The following is a 17,905-nucleotide window of genomic DNA, read 5'->3' on the forward strand; positions in this document are numbered from 1 at the left end:
CTCCTTCTCTCCTTCCTTCTTTCCTGCCTTCCTTCCCTCCCTCCTTCCCGCACTTCACCAGGGACCTCCACCAAGATGGTAAAAAGAAGCAGGGACCTGGGTCTGCTCTGCTGGACCTCTCCCAGCAGGTGTCAGTGCCCCTCTGTACCGGCCACCTGTGTGGGGCCGTGGCTTCTCTTCGGGTTTGCTCTTCTGACCTTCTCCTTCATGTCAGAGAGCCTGAAAGAGAGGAGGGCTTCTGTCTTTCACCCTGGCAAGATCAGTGGCAGGTCAGAATTGAGTTGCGGGAAGGGACACACAGGATGCCATCCAGAGGGATGTGGGCAGGCTTGAGAGGTGGCCTGTGCAAACCTCATGAAGTTTGACAAGTGCCAGGTCCAGCAACTGGGTCAGGGCAATCCCAAGCACAAATACAGGCTGGGTGGAGAATGGATTGAGAGCAGCCCTGTGGAGAAAGACTTGGGGGTGTTGGTGGATGAGACCCAGCAATGTGCATTCACAGCCCAGAAAGTCAGTTTCATCCCGGGCTGCATCCAAAGCACCATGGCTGGCAAGGCAAGGGAGGGGATTCTGCCCCTCTGCTCTGCTCTGGTGAGACTCCACCTGGAGTGCTGCATCCAGCGCTGGGGTCCCCAACAGTAAAAGCACATAGACCTGTTGGAGTGGGCCCAAAGGAGGACACAAAGATGCTCAGACGGCTGGAGCAGCTCTCCTCTGCAGACAGAGCTGTCTGAGAGAGCTGGCTTGTTCAGCCTGAAGAAAGTTCCAGTGAGACATTATAGCAGTCTTCCAGTTCCTAAAGAGGGCCTACAGGAAAGCTGGGGCATGTAGTGATAGGATGAGGGGGAATGGATTTAAACTGACAGAGGATGGGTTTAGATTGGATAGTAAGAAAAAAAATCTTTCATGTGAGGGTGGTGAGGCCCAGAGGAGTTGCCCCATCCCTGAAAGGGTTCAAGGCCAGATTTGATGAGGCTCCAGTGGAAGGTGTCCCGGACCATGTCCCAGGGGTGTTGGAACTAGATGATCTTTAAGGTCCCTTTCAAGACAAGCCATGATCTGTCTGAGGGCATACTCATTTTCTTTGGAAATTTTATGCCTATCTGAAATAAAACAAATATTTCAATCCAGAAAATTTTCTTCTGCTCATTCTGTCCCTCTTGCCTGTGCTGAAGGCCACTATTCATGGGCAAAACAGGGAATAGGGAAGTATGGGTCACACAGGAAACAATTTTTAAAGCAAATCAGGACAAATCTCTGCACCACCATCAGCACACACATTCTCACAGAGACTAACTTCTACTCAAGTTCTCCAGGCTCTGTTTAAAGCTTCTGAGCAGTCAAGAGCTATGGGAATAGCTCATTGTTTCAATTTGGACTAGTCCAGCAACAATTTCAAAAGCACTGGACAAGCCATGTTTGAAAACATGCCTCAGAAAGCAAGGTACCACATCCTCTTTGCATCTCCTTTCTCAGATGTCAACCATGACCACAGTCATCAGATGCTTATTTTCCACCATATTCTGGCTGTGGACTGGTCCACTTTATAGTCTGCTTTCACAGCCTCACTCCACTTTATTTTTAAGTAATAGGGAAAACACAATCTAGTCATAAATTACTACCCAAAAATCACTTCTGTGCTGAAATTTGGCTCTAATTTCCATGTAGGAAGCTTGAAATGTTAAGATAATTCATTGTTCAAAGTTAAATGGTCTTAATATGATCCCTTTAAGTACTTCTGATTGCAAATCAGTATTAGTCAAGTTTTCTTCGTTTTGAAAGCTTTGCTAATGTGGATGCTAATTGTTATGGAATTTTGCAAGCCACAAATATTATTCTTACAGGTTTTCAAATGTCTATTAAGCTTCTCTATCACTCTTTTTAGCCCTTGAAGATATGCCAAAACACAATGTTAAATTATGTAGTTTCCCAATTGGATCCTGCCATATGTCGAATGACGTGCCTTTTACAGTTCTATACAGAGCAAGTTATAAGAAGTTAAGTATTTCCATGCTGCAGAAAAATGAGGAAATTTTGTTAGTACCCTTCTATTTCCTTGCTGGTTTCAAAATACTCATGAGATGCTAAAAATCACCCTTTTTTTCTTTCTTCCAAAAGTCTAACTGGATAAGAAATTAGAAATCTCCGCTTACAACACAAAATTGCTCCTATTTACAAATCCCCTAGAAGGCTGTGCTTAAAGTAAAAATAAAACACTCACCTTTCAGAAAGGTGCTCAACAGGTGATCTCTACATTGTTCTTAATCTTAGCTTTCCTCATTTCCCCTTCCCTCCCGGCCTCTCCTCAATTTATTTTTAGCATTATCCGGTCTAATTCCACTCTTGGTTGATTCCAAAAGAAGATAATAAATAAGAGTTATTTCTTCAATAAACCAAAGTTATTTCAAATACTGTGTTGGGCCATGTCAACTGCAAACAAAATCCTTCTTGGGACAGTTCCACAACTCTTGAAAGACATGCTTTGGAGTACCTCAGGATAATACAGCAAAGACTGGTGCATGTGGTCACAGTATTCCTAAAGCATTCTGAAGTGTTTTACAAATTGGCCATTCAGTAGGTTGGAGATCACAGAACTCAGTTAGAAGCAGTGAAGCCTTAAGATGCCTGCTGCTGTATACAATCCTTGGAAAAGGGGCAACTTAATGCAACCACCTTGACTTTACCACTCTAATCATGTCCAAGTCAAAAAGCAGGATTAGAGGTCCACCTTAAAAATCAGTTACTTGCTGAATGTTCGTGGACAAAAAAACCCCAACAAAAACCCCACACCCAAAACTTTCACAGTATCTTAAATCATTTCTGTTTGCATGTCTCTTCCGTTACTTTCCTCTGAACATCCCACCACACAACCCTCCCACCATTTCATCCTTCTCACTTACATCACTGTAATTACAGCCCTAGCTGATCTCCTTTGTGCTGATCTTGAGATTCTTTCTTTGGTCTTGCCACCTACTCATTTCTGATTCTTCTCAGATAACAGAACGCTTGTCTCCTTCCCAGACCTCCCACCCTCCTTCCCCCTCTTCCTTACACCATCCATGCGAGTAAGAAAGCTGTTCCCAAGCTTATTATCTCCATCCAGTAAAGACTTCAACAGCTCTGCTGTGGGCCTGGTAAGATACTATGCTTGTGGGCAAAACATTCTTTGGATTAGGCTTGCATAGGGCAAGAGTCTTAACCTTCAGAAGTTTACTTTGAAGTGTGGCTGATTTGGGTTGCCTAAATCATTCTGTGCATTTACTTCCAGCAAGAGCACATCTGTACAGCTCCAGTGCAGATCATACACTCGGCCTGAAACACTTATTGAGGCTGGCTTCATGTGCATATATGGAGTCAACAGCACGCTTCTCCTTCCCTGGAAAACATACTACTGTTCACGCACTCTGTGGTATAAATTGCCTCAAGACAGAGAGACAGGTATTGCCAACAGTTTCCACACTGTTGCAAAGCCTGACAGGACATAGAAAGGCAGGAGTGTAAAGGTCAAAGGGAGAGAAAACCCCCACATTTAGAACACTCAACCTCTAATACAGAAAATGCAGAGAAACTCCAACAAAAGTAGGTCAGCACAGGCAAGACTGTAAAGCATCCAAGAAACCAAATATTCCCTGTTTTTTAGCTGTCACTTGAACCTTAGTTGTATTCCAATCCCAGTCAACTGCTCTGCATCAATTCAGATAAAATTATGAGTGTTTTGCCTACTGGTACTGTGTTAGCATCAAAGGGAAAAATATTCACAACAATCATGGACCTGGACACCTAAGCTGAAATACCAATTATAAAACTCAAGGTTAAGGCACTTTTTTTTTTTTTTCAGTAGATATAATACTCTAAGTAAAGATGCTTTACAGCTACGTGTTGTATAGGCTACAGAACTCCAACACTGCAATCCACATCCCAAATCAGCATAACTTAGGCATGTTGCAAAGGGCAAGGCTGTCTGCTTGCCTGAAAAACTTCTGCTTATTAGGAAGAAAAAAAGAGCACACATTTTGCCTTTACACTTTACTTCAGCTTTAAAAACAGCAAACAAACCACCAAAGTCTTGTCTTAACCAAGATTAGACTAACCAGCATAATGGCATAACTTCAGAAGAGGCTTGAGTCATGCTGACTGCTGACTGACACACGGCACACAGGAAACTGAAGTTGGCTTTCTCTGGCTGAAAGTCCAAGCAGAGCAGAGGGCCAACAGGAGCCTGCTTTGCTGACTATTCTGAGTGCCACAGGGATCCTGTGGCCAAACAAGGCAGAGGAAGAGAGGATAGAGCCCATTTCTGATACAGTGTGTAGGTCATTTTACAAAGTCTTATTTTTTTGCATGATTCCTGGAATTCTTGGGGATCTCCCAAGAGCAATCTGGGTTAATTAGATAGTTTAGAAACAACTATTATTTCAAATTAATGCCATTTCTACTAGAAAATGCATCATACTGAGAGAAAGAGAAGGACCAGCCTTCCAACACAGACACTGAGAAATTAGAATCTCTCTGTGGTAGTGTGCACTCACAAGCTGACTAGATGGTGTTACTACACATGTGTAATCACTAGTCATTCCACCCTCAGTGCAGATAATATGATATAAAGAAAGAAAACACATGCTGGAAATACAACAACCACAAAAAACCCCAACCTGCACCACAAATGAAATACCACTGTACAGTTGTGGGAGAAATTCTTGAAACAACTGAAATACAGTCCCATCTTCTTAGTAGGTGTTTTGTTAGTATACAGGTGAATAAATTGTTTTTAAAAGGTGTACCCAGCCAGGCAGCATCTTGTTGATGTCAGCACATAAAATGTGCTCCAAAGCCAGCCTCTAACCTGCTCTTATGAGCTGTGACAGTCTGGGAGGGCTTGCACTGCTTAATAAACCCATCCCTGGTTCACAGGCAGACTTGCAGCGAGTCAGTGAGGTGCGGTCAATTTGAAAATACTACAGTTAAGCAGTGAAATGGTGAACACCTAATAGATAGCCGGTATAAAAACCATCAGTAATCAAAGTAACATTAGCTTTGGGATATGGTAGTTCTGCAATTTTTGCTAAATTCATATTATTGCATAAAATTTATAAGAAGGCTTATTTTACAATTCAGTTTTATCAGCAGGAAAGCTTTAGAGATGTTCTTACCATGCTTCAGATGTAGGCAGCTGTCATTCTGGGGCCTGTACCTGTAGAAGATTGTTTTCCTTTAACAAATTTCTGTTACAGAGTTTTTGCACATTCCAAATAAGTTTGTTTGCTACAGTCTTACATGGACTTTTTTTGTGTGTGTTTTTTGGTTTTGTTGTTTGGGTTTTTTTATGGTTCTTATACCAGCCATTTTTTCTTGGGGAAAACAGGGTGTTTCTTTATATATATTTTACAGGCAAAGAGAAGACCTCACTGATGCTTTTAGCCAACCTACTAGGCAGCTGTTAGTGTACAAAGAAACGTAAAATACACTGAGAAAAAAAAATACAGTTACAACAAAAGATCTGTGTAAAGTTTCCAGTGTCCAATAATACCACACAGTATTTGAGACATAGTTAAGTCTAAAGATGGTACAACACTGATTGAGGAGAAAAGCAAAGGTAAAACAGGACAGTGATTGCAGCAATGTGTAAGTTCAGCCAAAGATGTTGATGCCATCAGGACTGCTGCTCAGAAAGGTGTAAGGGAAAGGAGGCATGGGTTGTGTGCATGTTCACAAGCTTACATTCCAAATGAAATATCTTAAAACATCCATCAGAAGCAAGTGTTAGACATAAGCTCATAAAAATTAAATAGCGCAAGCTCTGGTTTCTAAAATACACCTGAGGTGAAAGGCAAGTAAGAGGTGGCTCATGGCCTACCTGATGCTGATTCCTGCAACTTTTCTCTCTTCCTCTTCTTTTTCTTCCCCTGAAAAACAAGAAATTTTATCATACTATTACATGCACAGAACTTTTTTTTGTCTCTTCCCTCACAGCAAAAGTCATGTGGACACAGAGAAGGCTGTTAGGGAAAAACCCAATTGTTTTCAGTGTAGCTTTTCTATCCCACTTTCAACTGGTTCAATGTTAACAAAGTTTGCTCTGAGCGTCTATGAAGAAATATGCACACCAGCAATACTTATATTTATATCCACATGGAATTACAATTTCTGGGAGTTTTTCAACTAACACTGGCAGCCTCAAGCACCTAGAAGACTTCTCACGCTCAAAAATCTGATGACATGTATGTTGATATCATCATTTATGGCTCTTACAAGAACCCTTCACACATTCAGATACTTACACTGTCATACATGGTAGGAGCTGACAGGGTGTTGAAAGTACCTAGGACAACCATGACTTGTCCCCAGGGTGCAGACCAGCCAAAAAACTGTTCTGATAATGCTCGTACCTGAACAAAAGCCAAGTCTGGCTTTTGTGCCCAGAGAGTGCACTCTGCAATAACCAAACAGCAGAGACTGTACAGCAGAGCACCCTCAGCTGAGGTGCAGGACACGAATGCCTGGCACCTGTCTTTCTGGGAGACCACACTGGCCCCAGCATGCCAACCCACACACTCAGCCTTCTCCCGCATCCCCATCTATGGAAACGGCCGCAGCTCCTGCTTCACACAGTCTGTCAGGAAACAAAAGGTCAGCTTAGACCCACAATTTTAAACCTTAATCATCTTGCACCACCCTACCACTGATATTCCTCCATATGACTTGTCTTTTTTGCCCTGTATAGTCAGTGAAAGCTTTTTGTGTGTTTTAAGGAAAAATCATATCCATTTATATTTTAAAGAAGCCTCCAGACAGGCTGTAACAGATGAGTTCTGTCAAAGCCTGGGATGGTTGCTGTGAACAGAGCTGCAGCCTGCTGCCCATCCTCTGGCCCCCCACTCTCATGGCTGGCAGCTGCATGTCCCAGCACAGAGCATGCTACACACACAGTGGCCACAGAGTGGAAGGGTTGGGGTGCTGGGACACACCTTTCCGTGAGCTAACTCTGCAAGGTGATGGGATGGACAGCAGGTGATGTGAGAAACCACCTCAAACCCCTGCAGTGCTCACTGATTGATGGACGGCAAGTGAGGACTCCAAACACAGGCTATGGTGAAGCTCCAGCACATGAACTTAAGTAGCCTGCACTCTGCTCTGACAGTCTGGGCCTGCCTGACTCTCAAGCTCTTGTCCTTTTTTATCCCAAGGCTGGCAACAGGGCTGGGCAGTGCCTTGTGAGCAAGATTCCAAAGCCAGGACCAAGACTAGAAGTTGGAAAGCACATTTCAAGGGCTCTGGGGAACTCACAGCAATATACTTTATCACTTGGGCACCAAGGCAATACTCTTTTAGAGAGGAAACTGCATTAGTGCAGATGTTAACATGGAAAAGTCATGGGAGGAAAATTTGTTTTATTCTCTACATCAGGCTGACTTCAAGTGCTAAAACATAAACTGAAAGCAGATCTGAGATCTATCTATGACATAACACAAGTGAAGGAATGGAAGACTGGGCTGAAACCTAGTTGTCAGCATTCCCAACTAAGATCGTTTCTGACAACTGCAGCACACCCAGACACCCTCACGTTATGAGAACACTGTGCTTCTCATGTCTATCACACAATTTTGCATGACTGCTTTGGGTAGCAGTAGTAAAAACATATGAAAAAGATAGTGTCAAGAGTTGAATAATAATGTTTAACATTTTCTTCATATTCCTAAAATCCTGAATAACCAGACAAACCAAAATAGAAGAACCAAAACCATACAGTATGTATTTTTCACTCGTACTGTTTTGTGAAACAGAAGAACCTCCCCCAAGTCACTTCCAACCCTCAAAATACTGGAGTAATACCTGTGCCAAATTAATACAATTTCACTTTTTGACTGCTAAAGTTAGGAAAACCAAAGAGGAAAAAAAAAGAAAAATGACATATATCTGAAAAGGTTTCAGCAATAAGCTGTGCTCTCCTATGATCACCGTCTGACCACCACTGCAGAACGTGTGCATTCCTGGAGAGGCAGAGGGGAGGGCTGCAAGAGGAAGTTAGCAGAGTTCTTCATTGTAACATACAGGACTGGAGTATGTCAGAGATATACTTCCACACAGGATGTAGGCTGGAAGCACATCAAAGAGATACCTCTTACGTGCCACCTCACACACTCCAAATGTCTGTCAAGGCATTTAAGAAACCGCAGGTCCGCTGCATGTGCTGTGTGACATAGGCTGGGGCAGAACACAAGGTTCTCAAAGCCAACATGACCAAACATCACAGGACCATCTTGAAGCCTGATGTCCAGTAAGCACAAGTTGACAAGACTCCAAAGTGGTGTGATTTTCCAGAAAGTAAATTCAAGACAAGAAAAATCCCCTCATTTCCAGGGAGTCTTTCCCTAAGACCCTGTTTGTTCCCACCTATATTTCAAGACAGCTCCGTTGACACAGTCTGGTTACTGGAAATAAACCCTACCTGTGTAATGTCAGGACAGTTTATAGGCTGTGTAAAACAGACAGAAAGAAGCTGCTAGGGCTTACAGTTGTGACTGTGCTTACAAAACTGGGCATGCATGTCAGCCAGACCAGGGCATTTCCTTCAGAGATAATCACATAGTTTCTGTGTCAATGCATTCTGTGCCAGTTTCTACAGTTTCTGTTAACACTAGATGTTTAGGTACCTCAATCCTTAATGCCCAAAGACATCACCAAAGTAGAGAAAAACTACTGTCCACCTAATGCAGAAGGAAAACTGAGCCAGATATACCATGTACACTTCCTATCCCAGTAGATGGTGTCACATCTAAGGGAGGGACAGAAAGGAGCCCAGATCTTGGATTAGGATCAGCCTCTCAGGATTGCAGCTTCTGAGTTTGATATCATCACATTTGGCAACACTGACAGCTCATTGTAGGCACCATAGTGTAAGCATGCACTGCAAGCTGTGTGATGTGCTATGAACTTGTTAGATATTTAATTATAAAACAAGAGTAACTTTAAGAAAACTTTTCTATATAGATACATACATGTATAACTTATATATATATATATATATATATACTATACACACACACATACATGTATAACAGAAGGCTCTACCATGAAGGTTACTTATACAAGATTTGCACAGATGGACCATTCTGAATTCTTTTCAGCTGAAGTTCAGTCTGCATTGAGACCCCTGGGCTTGCAGTTCTCTTGAAAGCAAGACACCCCTTTTTTTCTCAGGTCTAAAAAAGATTTCTGGATAATAAGCAATCAAATAGAAAATGATAAAAAATTCACAGCTGTATAGGACAACATGAGCTTCCAGAGAGTAGTGGCCACTGTCTTAGGAAAAAAACTTTCCAAGTTATATTTTCCCCGCAAAAACTGTGAACTTCATAAAAAGCATCTCAACAACAACAACAAAATCTCAAGTTTTCTGGGTGCTTGAAGTGAAAACAAATATAAGGTTTATGTTATTTGTATGTTCACCATCCCTTCACCCAGGACTTGCCACAAGTTATAGAGAAAAAGAAGAAACAATAATAATTTTAAAAGTTACAAAAAGAAAGTGAATTTTAAAAAGGAACCTTCAAGTGAGTGACTTACATAGTTGTCTCTTGCAGACCAGCCTGGATAAAGCTGCATATGTAGCTGCCTTTCTTTACGAGCTAGTTCATAATATTTTGCTTGTTCTTCACGGGAGAGAGCGTGCCACTGCAAACAAATAAACACAACTTTAGACTGGGAACTAACTTACACCTAGGCAACAGATGACTTGAACAAGTGTTTTAGTGACTTTGATTCAGTCCTTCCCCACTGCAAAAATGAAATTCATTAGCAATTACAAGCACCTGTGTTTATTAACTGACTTTCAGGCATTTGTCAGCTCTGCAACTGCCAAGTGCCTTGAGCAAGACAAAAATTATTTATGGAAACAGGGCTCACCGAATAGTCTGCTCACAGAACCATGCTCTCCCAACACTACTTAAAAAAACCAACAACAAACAAACAAAAGCAAACCCTAACAAAAAAACGGCAACAAAACCCAGCCTTTAGCTCCTGACAGAACTGAAGGGTTTTGTGCTGCTTTTGAAGGGCAGCAATCTCCCCTTGACAGAGGGGTCTGCTGTCTTGGTTTCAAGCAGCAGCTAGACTCAAGTTTTCAATGCCAACACAGAAGGCTTTCTGGGCACTAGCACTCCCTTTCCAAGATCAACTTCTAAGTATTGAACTTCAAGGTACCTGGTTTCTGGTTGAAAAAGTAAATGGCAACTGCAAAAGTTTCTAAGATAAAGAAATCACAGAACTACAGTCTTACAGATTACATGAGTTGACTTTTGTAGCCAAGCAGGAATAAATTTCCTGGTTTCATGTACTTAAAAACATATACCACCTCCCCCCCCCCCCCAAAAAAAAATGCAAACGCAAAACCTCACAACCTAAAAATTTGAAAAGGCATAAGCTACATTAGTATCTAGTAATTTTGTCCTTTTTGAAACACCTATCATAGACCTGAACCAGAAAGAGTAAAGGCCTTTTATTTTGAATTAAGTTCCACAGCTGCAGCATTAGATGCATCTTCTTGTTTGACAACATCCATGGGGAAGTGAGGGGAGAAGTTATTAAAAAAATCCAAAAACCAGACAAAAATCCTTAAGAAATCATTAAGACACACATACAAGAATTACATACAGAACTAAGATTTCAGATCAGATCGCATTTGTATGACTTAATATGTTATTCAGTTACATGTCAGAGGATGTGAACTAAAGCTCGTCTGCCTTGACTTGGCAAGTTGGATGTGTTATTGAGAGCACAGCAGTTCAGCCTGTCTGCAACTCTCAAACTCCACATGCACATTCAAAAATTGGCAGGTAGTGACCACAATGCTGTGGCATCAGAGAGCCCAGCAGCAGACAAAGTGTCAGCTCATGAGAACAGAGGTGGTTCCTGCTCTGGGGTAGCACAGGGTAAGTAGTGACCAGGATGACTGAACATGAGACACTTGAATTGTCAAGTGTTAATTAATCTCCAAGCAATTATATTGGATAACTCATGCATCGTTTGCACGACAGCAAAAGTGGAATTTGAGGTACTTTCATGGAGAACAGCAACTTGAAAAGAGGAGTCCAAGCTGCAGAAAAAACAGGCAATGGAGCCCTGAGGCTTGATTCCTTGCCAAAGCAGAGATAAATAAGCCACTGCCCTTGTTCAGGCCAAGAAAACTAGGCTGATATACTAAGCAACTAAGATCAATCATCTGGGACTGCTGTCACCTGTAAAGAGCAGTTCACAGGTCACAGAATATTGTGAGTTTAAAGGGACTCTCAAGGATCAAGTCCAACTCTTAAGCAAATGGCCCATATATGATCCTAGAGACTTGTATGAAAGCATGGAAAAGGCAAGCACCAAGATGTCCTTTAAGGGGAGGTAACAAAAACAACAAAGCAGAAGACTGCATGAACTGGGACAAGTACCAATAGATTTCTGCTGTGTTTGGAGCAGGAAGTCTTCTGACTGTAATACAAAAGGAGCACTTTAAGGTCATGTGCTGATTTCCCATTTAAAAGCACAGGGTTTTCAGAGTCACAATGCCTCTCAGTACTGCCTTGGTCAGTGATCAAAAAGAGGTGTTCACTGGGAATTTGAATAATCCCTACTCAGATTGATACAAAAGTCACCCCTTTTCTCATTTCTGGGAGTCAGTTGCAAAATGGGTATTTACCTCTGCTGCCTTCCCTTGGAAGAATAACACTGGCAGAGAACACAAAGCTGTACTGTGAGTTGGCCTCCATAGCGTTTTTTCTGTGTGGAAGGTACAAAACAACTAAAATGCCACAGAAGCAAACAGTTCTCAGCAAAGCTCTGGTACATGTACTGGGATCATCAGTACTCGGCTGATGACTTCAGAGACATTCAAAACATGACTGGGCAGGTTCCTGAGCAACCTGATGTAACTGGACCTGCATTGTGCAGATGTTGGACTACACAACCTCCATGGGTCCCTCCCAACCTACATGACTTTACAATTGGACCACAATATATTCACTTTTGAGTTTCATCTCCAGTGGCATCCAGTGTTCAACTTTGAATGATCCTTTCCTGCTCTGATGGACACCGGCATAACGGAGGACCCAGAACTTGGTTAAAATGCTCCTTCATGTGTGACTGAGGCTATTTCATGTCTGAGCTGCTGGCACCATAACATGAGTGGAACAGACACAAATTTGATGATGTTGCTAATGCTGAAAAAAGAAAATCAAGATACTACTTTTATTTTTGTTGCATGTTTGATCTTCTATAGCTAATTTAATAGTTGCACATCAGTTATCACCTCAAGCAGAAAGTCAGCCTTCACACCCAGCTAAAGGGAAACACAAATTAGCAGCACACGTGAGCATTCACAAACCCTCCTGGTACATACCCTTCTGCCAAGGATCTGGTTGATAGCTGCACTTTCTTTCAAAGTACACTCTGCTACGACGTTTGCTCTCATTTCTTTCATGTACAACATGAAAGCATTCAGAGGTTTCTTAATATGAGGTCTTTTTGGCTCTTGTTCTTTTCTCTGTTCATGCTGAGGCTTCCTAAAACGTGGTTGGGAAAGGGAAAGGAAAGGAAAAAAAGCATTAATTTGCTTCAACCTAAAAAGATCCAATGGAACATTACTGACTTGTGGTTACAGTAGCACTTAAGTAGTAAGAATGAGAATTTCAGTGGTCACGTCCCATCCACTTTCACATCTTTTAGTTTAATACTCAGGGAGGACGTCAGGTTGACATTCTCTAGCAAGTAACATTTAATCTGTGAATCTGTTCCAAATTCATCACTTGTCTCAATTCTCTTTTTGAAAAGCTATCCATGGTACCCTAAAAGACCACTGCCATAGGCAGGAGAATACCTTCTCATCCCCTTCTTTCCTAGGCCTTTTGCCTTTGAGTACTAAGCAATGAGACTGCTTTTTACTAGTGAATTTTGCAGGTAAGGACTTTTCCAGCAGAAAGAGCACGAGTCACAGCTGGACAGGTCCATGATTATGACTGAATCAAGATGGCTGTTGCCAACAGCTTAAAAATGCTGGACTGGAATGAAAAATGGCTTCTCATTACCCTTACCAAACAGTAGCTCACAGCTCCAGTTTTAGTTATAGGAGAAGAGTTAAAATTCAGAGAGATTATGAAAGACACTTTTTTTAAAACATCCTTGACTCTTCTCCAGACAGAGTTAGTTCTCAAACATTTATTCATTATGAGCTAGTGCAGAAAGGCAGACTCACACATGCATTAGCTCGCTGTCGTTGTGCAGATGTTCTTGTTTTACTTGAGGTGTTACAATAGCTGGGTGAGGGATTCCAGTTGTGTGAGGGCCTGGAGGACCAGGAATCATGTGATGCGAAAACCTAAAAGAGAAAACAAAGCAAGGTCTGTAACCCCACTGAAGACAGGCATCAAACACGTATGACAGCAGCAGGACACTCTAAGAATGCAAATGCTACAGAGCTTGCAATGAAGACAAGTCTTACAGAGCACATGAAAAATATTTGGCTAAGATTTGTGCATTGTAGCCCAATTATTCAAGAAAAACAAACAAATCAGTCAACATTTTGGTTGTAGAGAAGTTATTTAATTACCTTTCAGGCAAACACTTTTAGCAATGCATGCAAGAAATATTTAATGTTTATACTGTTGCACTGTCTAGAAATAAAAATACACATTTCTTAACCAAAAAAGTGTATTTCCACACCAAGATATAAACGTTCTTGAAATATCCACCACCAGCCAATGCAAAGGAGGAAACTGCCATGCAGAAACAAATAAAATGAAAGAAGAGTCTTTTCAAGAAGTCCCTGATGGCTCTCTTTACTTTTCAAGGTACTTATGGTAAAAGATTTTAACATCACTTCATCTGAACCGACTATTCTTACCTCAAATGCTTAAAATAAACTTTGAAAATCCTGCATCCCTGGGAGCAGGGAGAGAGTTTTGTCCTAGTTAAAGCTTCCTTTCATTTGTACAAGAAGGAAAATGGAAAATAAAACCAAAATACCACTAACTGAATAATCCCACCCTACTAACCCAGGTCACTCTTAAGGACAGCTGAGACAGAACTTGAAGGTGCTGAACATTGCAAGCTCAGCAGCAGCAGAAAACCTGCATGCTGTATTTTAAACTGGTGGAAAGTACTGTTAACATCAAAAACAAGCTCATGCTCCAAAGTTTTGCTGATGGAGTGATGGCTAAGGAATGGCATCCAGCCTCTCCTTTCACCATGCCTTAGTCCCCTTGTTGCCCTTTTCCTTCATGTGATCAAAATAAAGGAAACACAAAGCCCTGTAACCAAATCAAGTGATTTTATCTTAGAGGAAGAATGGGTTTTCTTCCCAATCACCCTGACAGGCACATGCTTATCATTCCCCTGTAAAGAAGTGCAGGGACAGTGATAATCCAAAAGAGCCCACACACAAAGAGGCAAAAGGACCCCCCACTTATCAAATGGCCTGCCTTAAATCCCTGTGCAAGAGGGTGTGTCTTCTACAGGTCACAGAAAAAACCCCAAGAATGGTATATTGCAACCTCGTGTACACCAAGCACAGGATGCAGAAGCTGTCTTTAGAATGCAAAAGCAGAGCATAGGAGGTCTGGAGTGTGTCATGCCCAAGTCTCAATTAGCATTGCTTGCTTGCACTTAGACATAAAGACACAGTGCCTGAGTCACACACCAGTACAAATACTGTGCTGGCATCCCCTGCCATTAGTGGCTTTGGGCTATGAAATACCTACTTGCGAGCAAGTTTCCATACAGAGCATTACCTACGTGATTCAAGACTAATTACCAACAGCTTTGAAATTGGAACTAGAGAACACAGACTAGAGTGACAATCCACCTGGCTGCATACTGACATGAGCAAAACCCAAGGATGCTATGCACAACACTATGTGTTGCATCTAGAAATGGACTAATGACTCATTTCAGATTAAACAGCTCAATTAATTGTTGACAATTCACTGGTGCTCCTCATTGCAACACTTCAGAGACTGACAAGAAAATGCTGAATGAGACCAGTGTGGGATCCAGGCAAACTGCATATACAACACATAAGTTAAATAAAAATGTATGCATAAGGGTTTAGCTGACTGAAAAGCAAGCAAAGGCAGACCAAGATGCAAGCAGAAGAGCAACTTGCCCTCTAATGCCAGCAGTTACTCCCCAGTCAGTCATTCACCTCCTACACCTACCTGGACATGGAAGGGTCGACTGAGAGTGAGGATGGATAGGGCTGCCTGAATCCACTCGAGATAGGATATACAGGCTGACCTTGCCTGAGGTCACAGAAGAAAGGAACCCATCAATCATACGATATGGTATTCAATGGTTACTCTAGAGTTACAAGCTCTTGATGGGAACTCAGTCACAAATGAATAGTAAGAGCTAATACTTTCAAGAGTTCTCCTAGTGAAACTAATGAGTACTTAAATGCTTTGAACTTTCTCCCTTGCTATTGAAAGATTCCCAATCTAAGTTTCCACTGGGAAGGAAAGCAAAACAACCAGCCTTCCTCCCCCAGGGCACATAACACACATGCACACTCCTCTATCTCTATCCCTCTCTCACCTAGTTTTAGAAGCACTGGAATCAGATTTGTTAAACAAGCTCTTAGGAAAAAAGCATCTTATTCCAAATAGTTCTACTGTAGATCAGAGCGAGAACACCAGATGGTGAATTATTAAGCTAAAAAGCCTTTTGAACAGTTTTATTAAGTCTTTGAAAACTTAGGACTCTCTCCATTAGCATATGCTATAGTGAGGTACAAGTGGACAGCTTTTCTGAGCAGAAATTTGTTTGATTAAAAAACTCCAACCCAACCACGTAAAAGGCCACAGCGACACAAGTCAATCTTACTACTTAAAGATCAAACTTTGCAGTCCAGTAAGAGAAGCTTGTGTGAAGGTCTTCCCTCCTTGACACTCCCACATATACATAATATTTTGCCACCAGTCCGTCAGTTGAGGTCTTTAATTTTTATGATCATCGCTACATTTTGATTACTTTCAGTTTGCAATGGTTCAGTCATGACTACAATGAACTCCCTGGAGTAGCATGCGATGGTAATGCAAGCAAATACCAGTTCAGCCCAAACACCTCTTCCAACCAGAGGGGCACCACACACATCAACACATCAATGCTATTCAGATGCTTATTGACTGGTCAATCAGATGAGAAAAAATGGAACTGGGCCTTTGTAAGGTTCAGGACACAGTAAGGTTTCACTCTTGGAGCATGTCACTGGAAATGAGCAGTGCTCAAAGGGAAGAGGAAATGAAAAAAAAAGTTGAAGGAAGTCTCAACAGTGCTACCTCACAGCAGGGAGCCGTAGCACGAGGGACAGCTGAGTATGTCCCGCTGTTGGTGAGTGCTGCTGAACGCATCCAGAGTCTTGTAAGGTTGGATCTTGTCTCTCCTTTCTCTTTCCCTCTTCCCTCCCCCCAACTTCTGCACCAAGAAACCATTCAGAAGAAAGGATTGACCACATCTGGAAAGCGCATGCTAGCAACTGCTTGGTGGCAGTGGAAGTGAGGAGACAGCTAAGCAGCAAAATGGGGGGGGAGGGGGAAAATCAAAAAAATAGATACTTCCATATTTTAGTTTGATATCTACTAATTATTTGTTCCAAAAAGGCATGTGGTCTTTCCTGAAAGATATGCCGGCAATACAGCATTTCACCATCTTCTGCTCTCTACTTTCTCTGCCTGTTGTCATCTGGATCATGTTTCCCTCCCATGGAGACATTAAAAACAAAAAAAATCTGCATCCCTCATTGCGTGGGCACAGACTAGTCACAATACAGATTCTAAAGCGCTGAAATTATGGCCAAGTTTCCTTATTCCCTCTTCCAAGAGAGCTGAAGGCAAGTACATATCTACCCCAAGTAGACATGAAGCACCCTGCCAAATCTGTTACTCCAAAAATACCACATTTCCTCCACCCTGAGTGGCAGCAAGAGATCATGAGAGTGCTAGTATTAGCAAGAGCAGCAAGATCCCAGTGACAGAGGCTTTTCTCCATACAGAAACTGTAAAAAGCAGCAGACTACAAAAGTTTGTTCTCCATTTGGGGCAGTTTCAAGATTTCCCCACGCATACATACTTCAAAGTTCCTTCTTACCTCCCCTCTCCTGAGTAATTGCAATTTTGTTTATTAAAATTTACATTTAATTCCTTGAGAACTGTTTTCTGCTATCTTTCCAAAAGCTTAATTGCAATTTTGTTTATTAAAATTTACATTTAATTCCTTGAGAACTGTTTTCTGCTATCTTTCCAAAAGCTAAGAGCCACAAATCTGAGCCATAAGAAACATAGAGACTTCAAAGTGAAATCTGTACACTTCAATTTCTGTACGTGTTCGAAAAACAGATTCAATTCATTTCAAAGATCGACATTTTTTCATCTTTTCAACTAAAATAAAGTAGGGATTTCTTACTGGAATGACATTGTTTTGTAAATGCTGCGACTGATTCAACAATAGCAAATGGTGTGAACATGCACCTGTCTGAAAAGAAGCTAAAAAATCTTACCAGCCGAGAGGTGGTGTTATCTGTCCAACCCCCCCTGGAGACAAGGGATAGAAGGTAGGGAGATCAGAAGCTGGAGGATGCCTGGACATGCCTGTTAAAAAGCACAGAAGAATGAGTGACTTTCTCCTCAAAATACTCCGTATATGACCTACAGTTCCCAGCTAATACTACAGTGGAACTAATACTCTGGATAAGAAATAACCACCTTCTTGGTTTGTGTTAAAAGCAAAAGATTCCATGGGCCACCTTTCAAAAAATTTGCACACAATACTGCAATTCAAAGGGAGATACCGGAAAAAACAATGTGGAAGGAGGAAATAAATGTATGGGTAAGGACCTGTGCAAGTTTAGATCTCCTGTGAAGTGCATTAGGTG

At 41.7% G+C, this 17,905-nt stretch overlaps 1 protein-coding gene across 9 annotated transcripts in view; it reads right to left on the bottom strand.

Moving 5' to 3' along the window:
* Window positions 1-17,905, bottom strand: part of LEF1 (lymphoid enhancer binding factor 1) — a 71,589-nt gene that overhangs the window by 8,327 nt on the left and 45,357 nt on the right. For 6 of the 9 annotated variants that reach the window (XM_042049647.1, XM_042049646.1, XM_042049648.1 and 3 more), the window contains 6 exons: window positions 17,531-17,621; window positions 15,195-15,278; window positions 13,235-13,357; window positions 12,383-12,545; window positions 9,565-9,672; window positions 5,855-5,903 (listed from right to left, as the gene is read on the bottom strand). In XM_042049647.1, coding sequence (XP_041905581.1) covers window positions 5,855-5,903; window positions 9,565-9,672; window positions 12,383-12,545; window positions 13,235-13,357; window positions 15,195-15,278; window positions 17,531-17,621 — 618 coding nt within the window. Of the gene's footprint in view, window positions 1-5,150; window positions 5,192-5,854; window positions 5,904-9,564; window positions 9,673-12,382; window positions 12,546-13,234; window positions 13,358-15,194; window positions 15,279-17,530; window positions 17,622-17,905 lie in introns of all 9 variants that reach the window. The other 3 variants (XM_042049650.1, XM_042049653.1, XM_042049651.1) reach the window with 3 other exon arrangements.

The sequence above is a fragment of the Corvus kubaryi genome, unplaced genomic scaffold (genome assembly GCF_017639235.1).
Source record: "Corvus kubaryi isolate FWS band 111438036 unplaced genomic scaffold, C.kubaryi_AGA036_p1.0 71, whole genome shotgun sequence".
Taxonomy (NCBI): domain Eukaryota; kingdom Metazoa; phylum Chordata; class Aves; order Passeriformes; family Corvidae; genus Corvus; species Corvus kubaryi.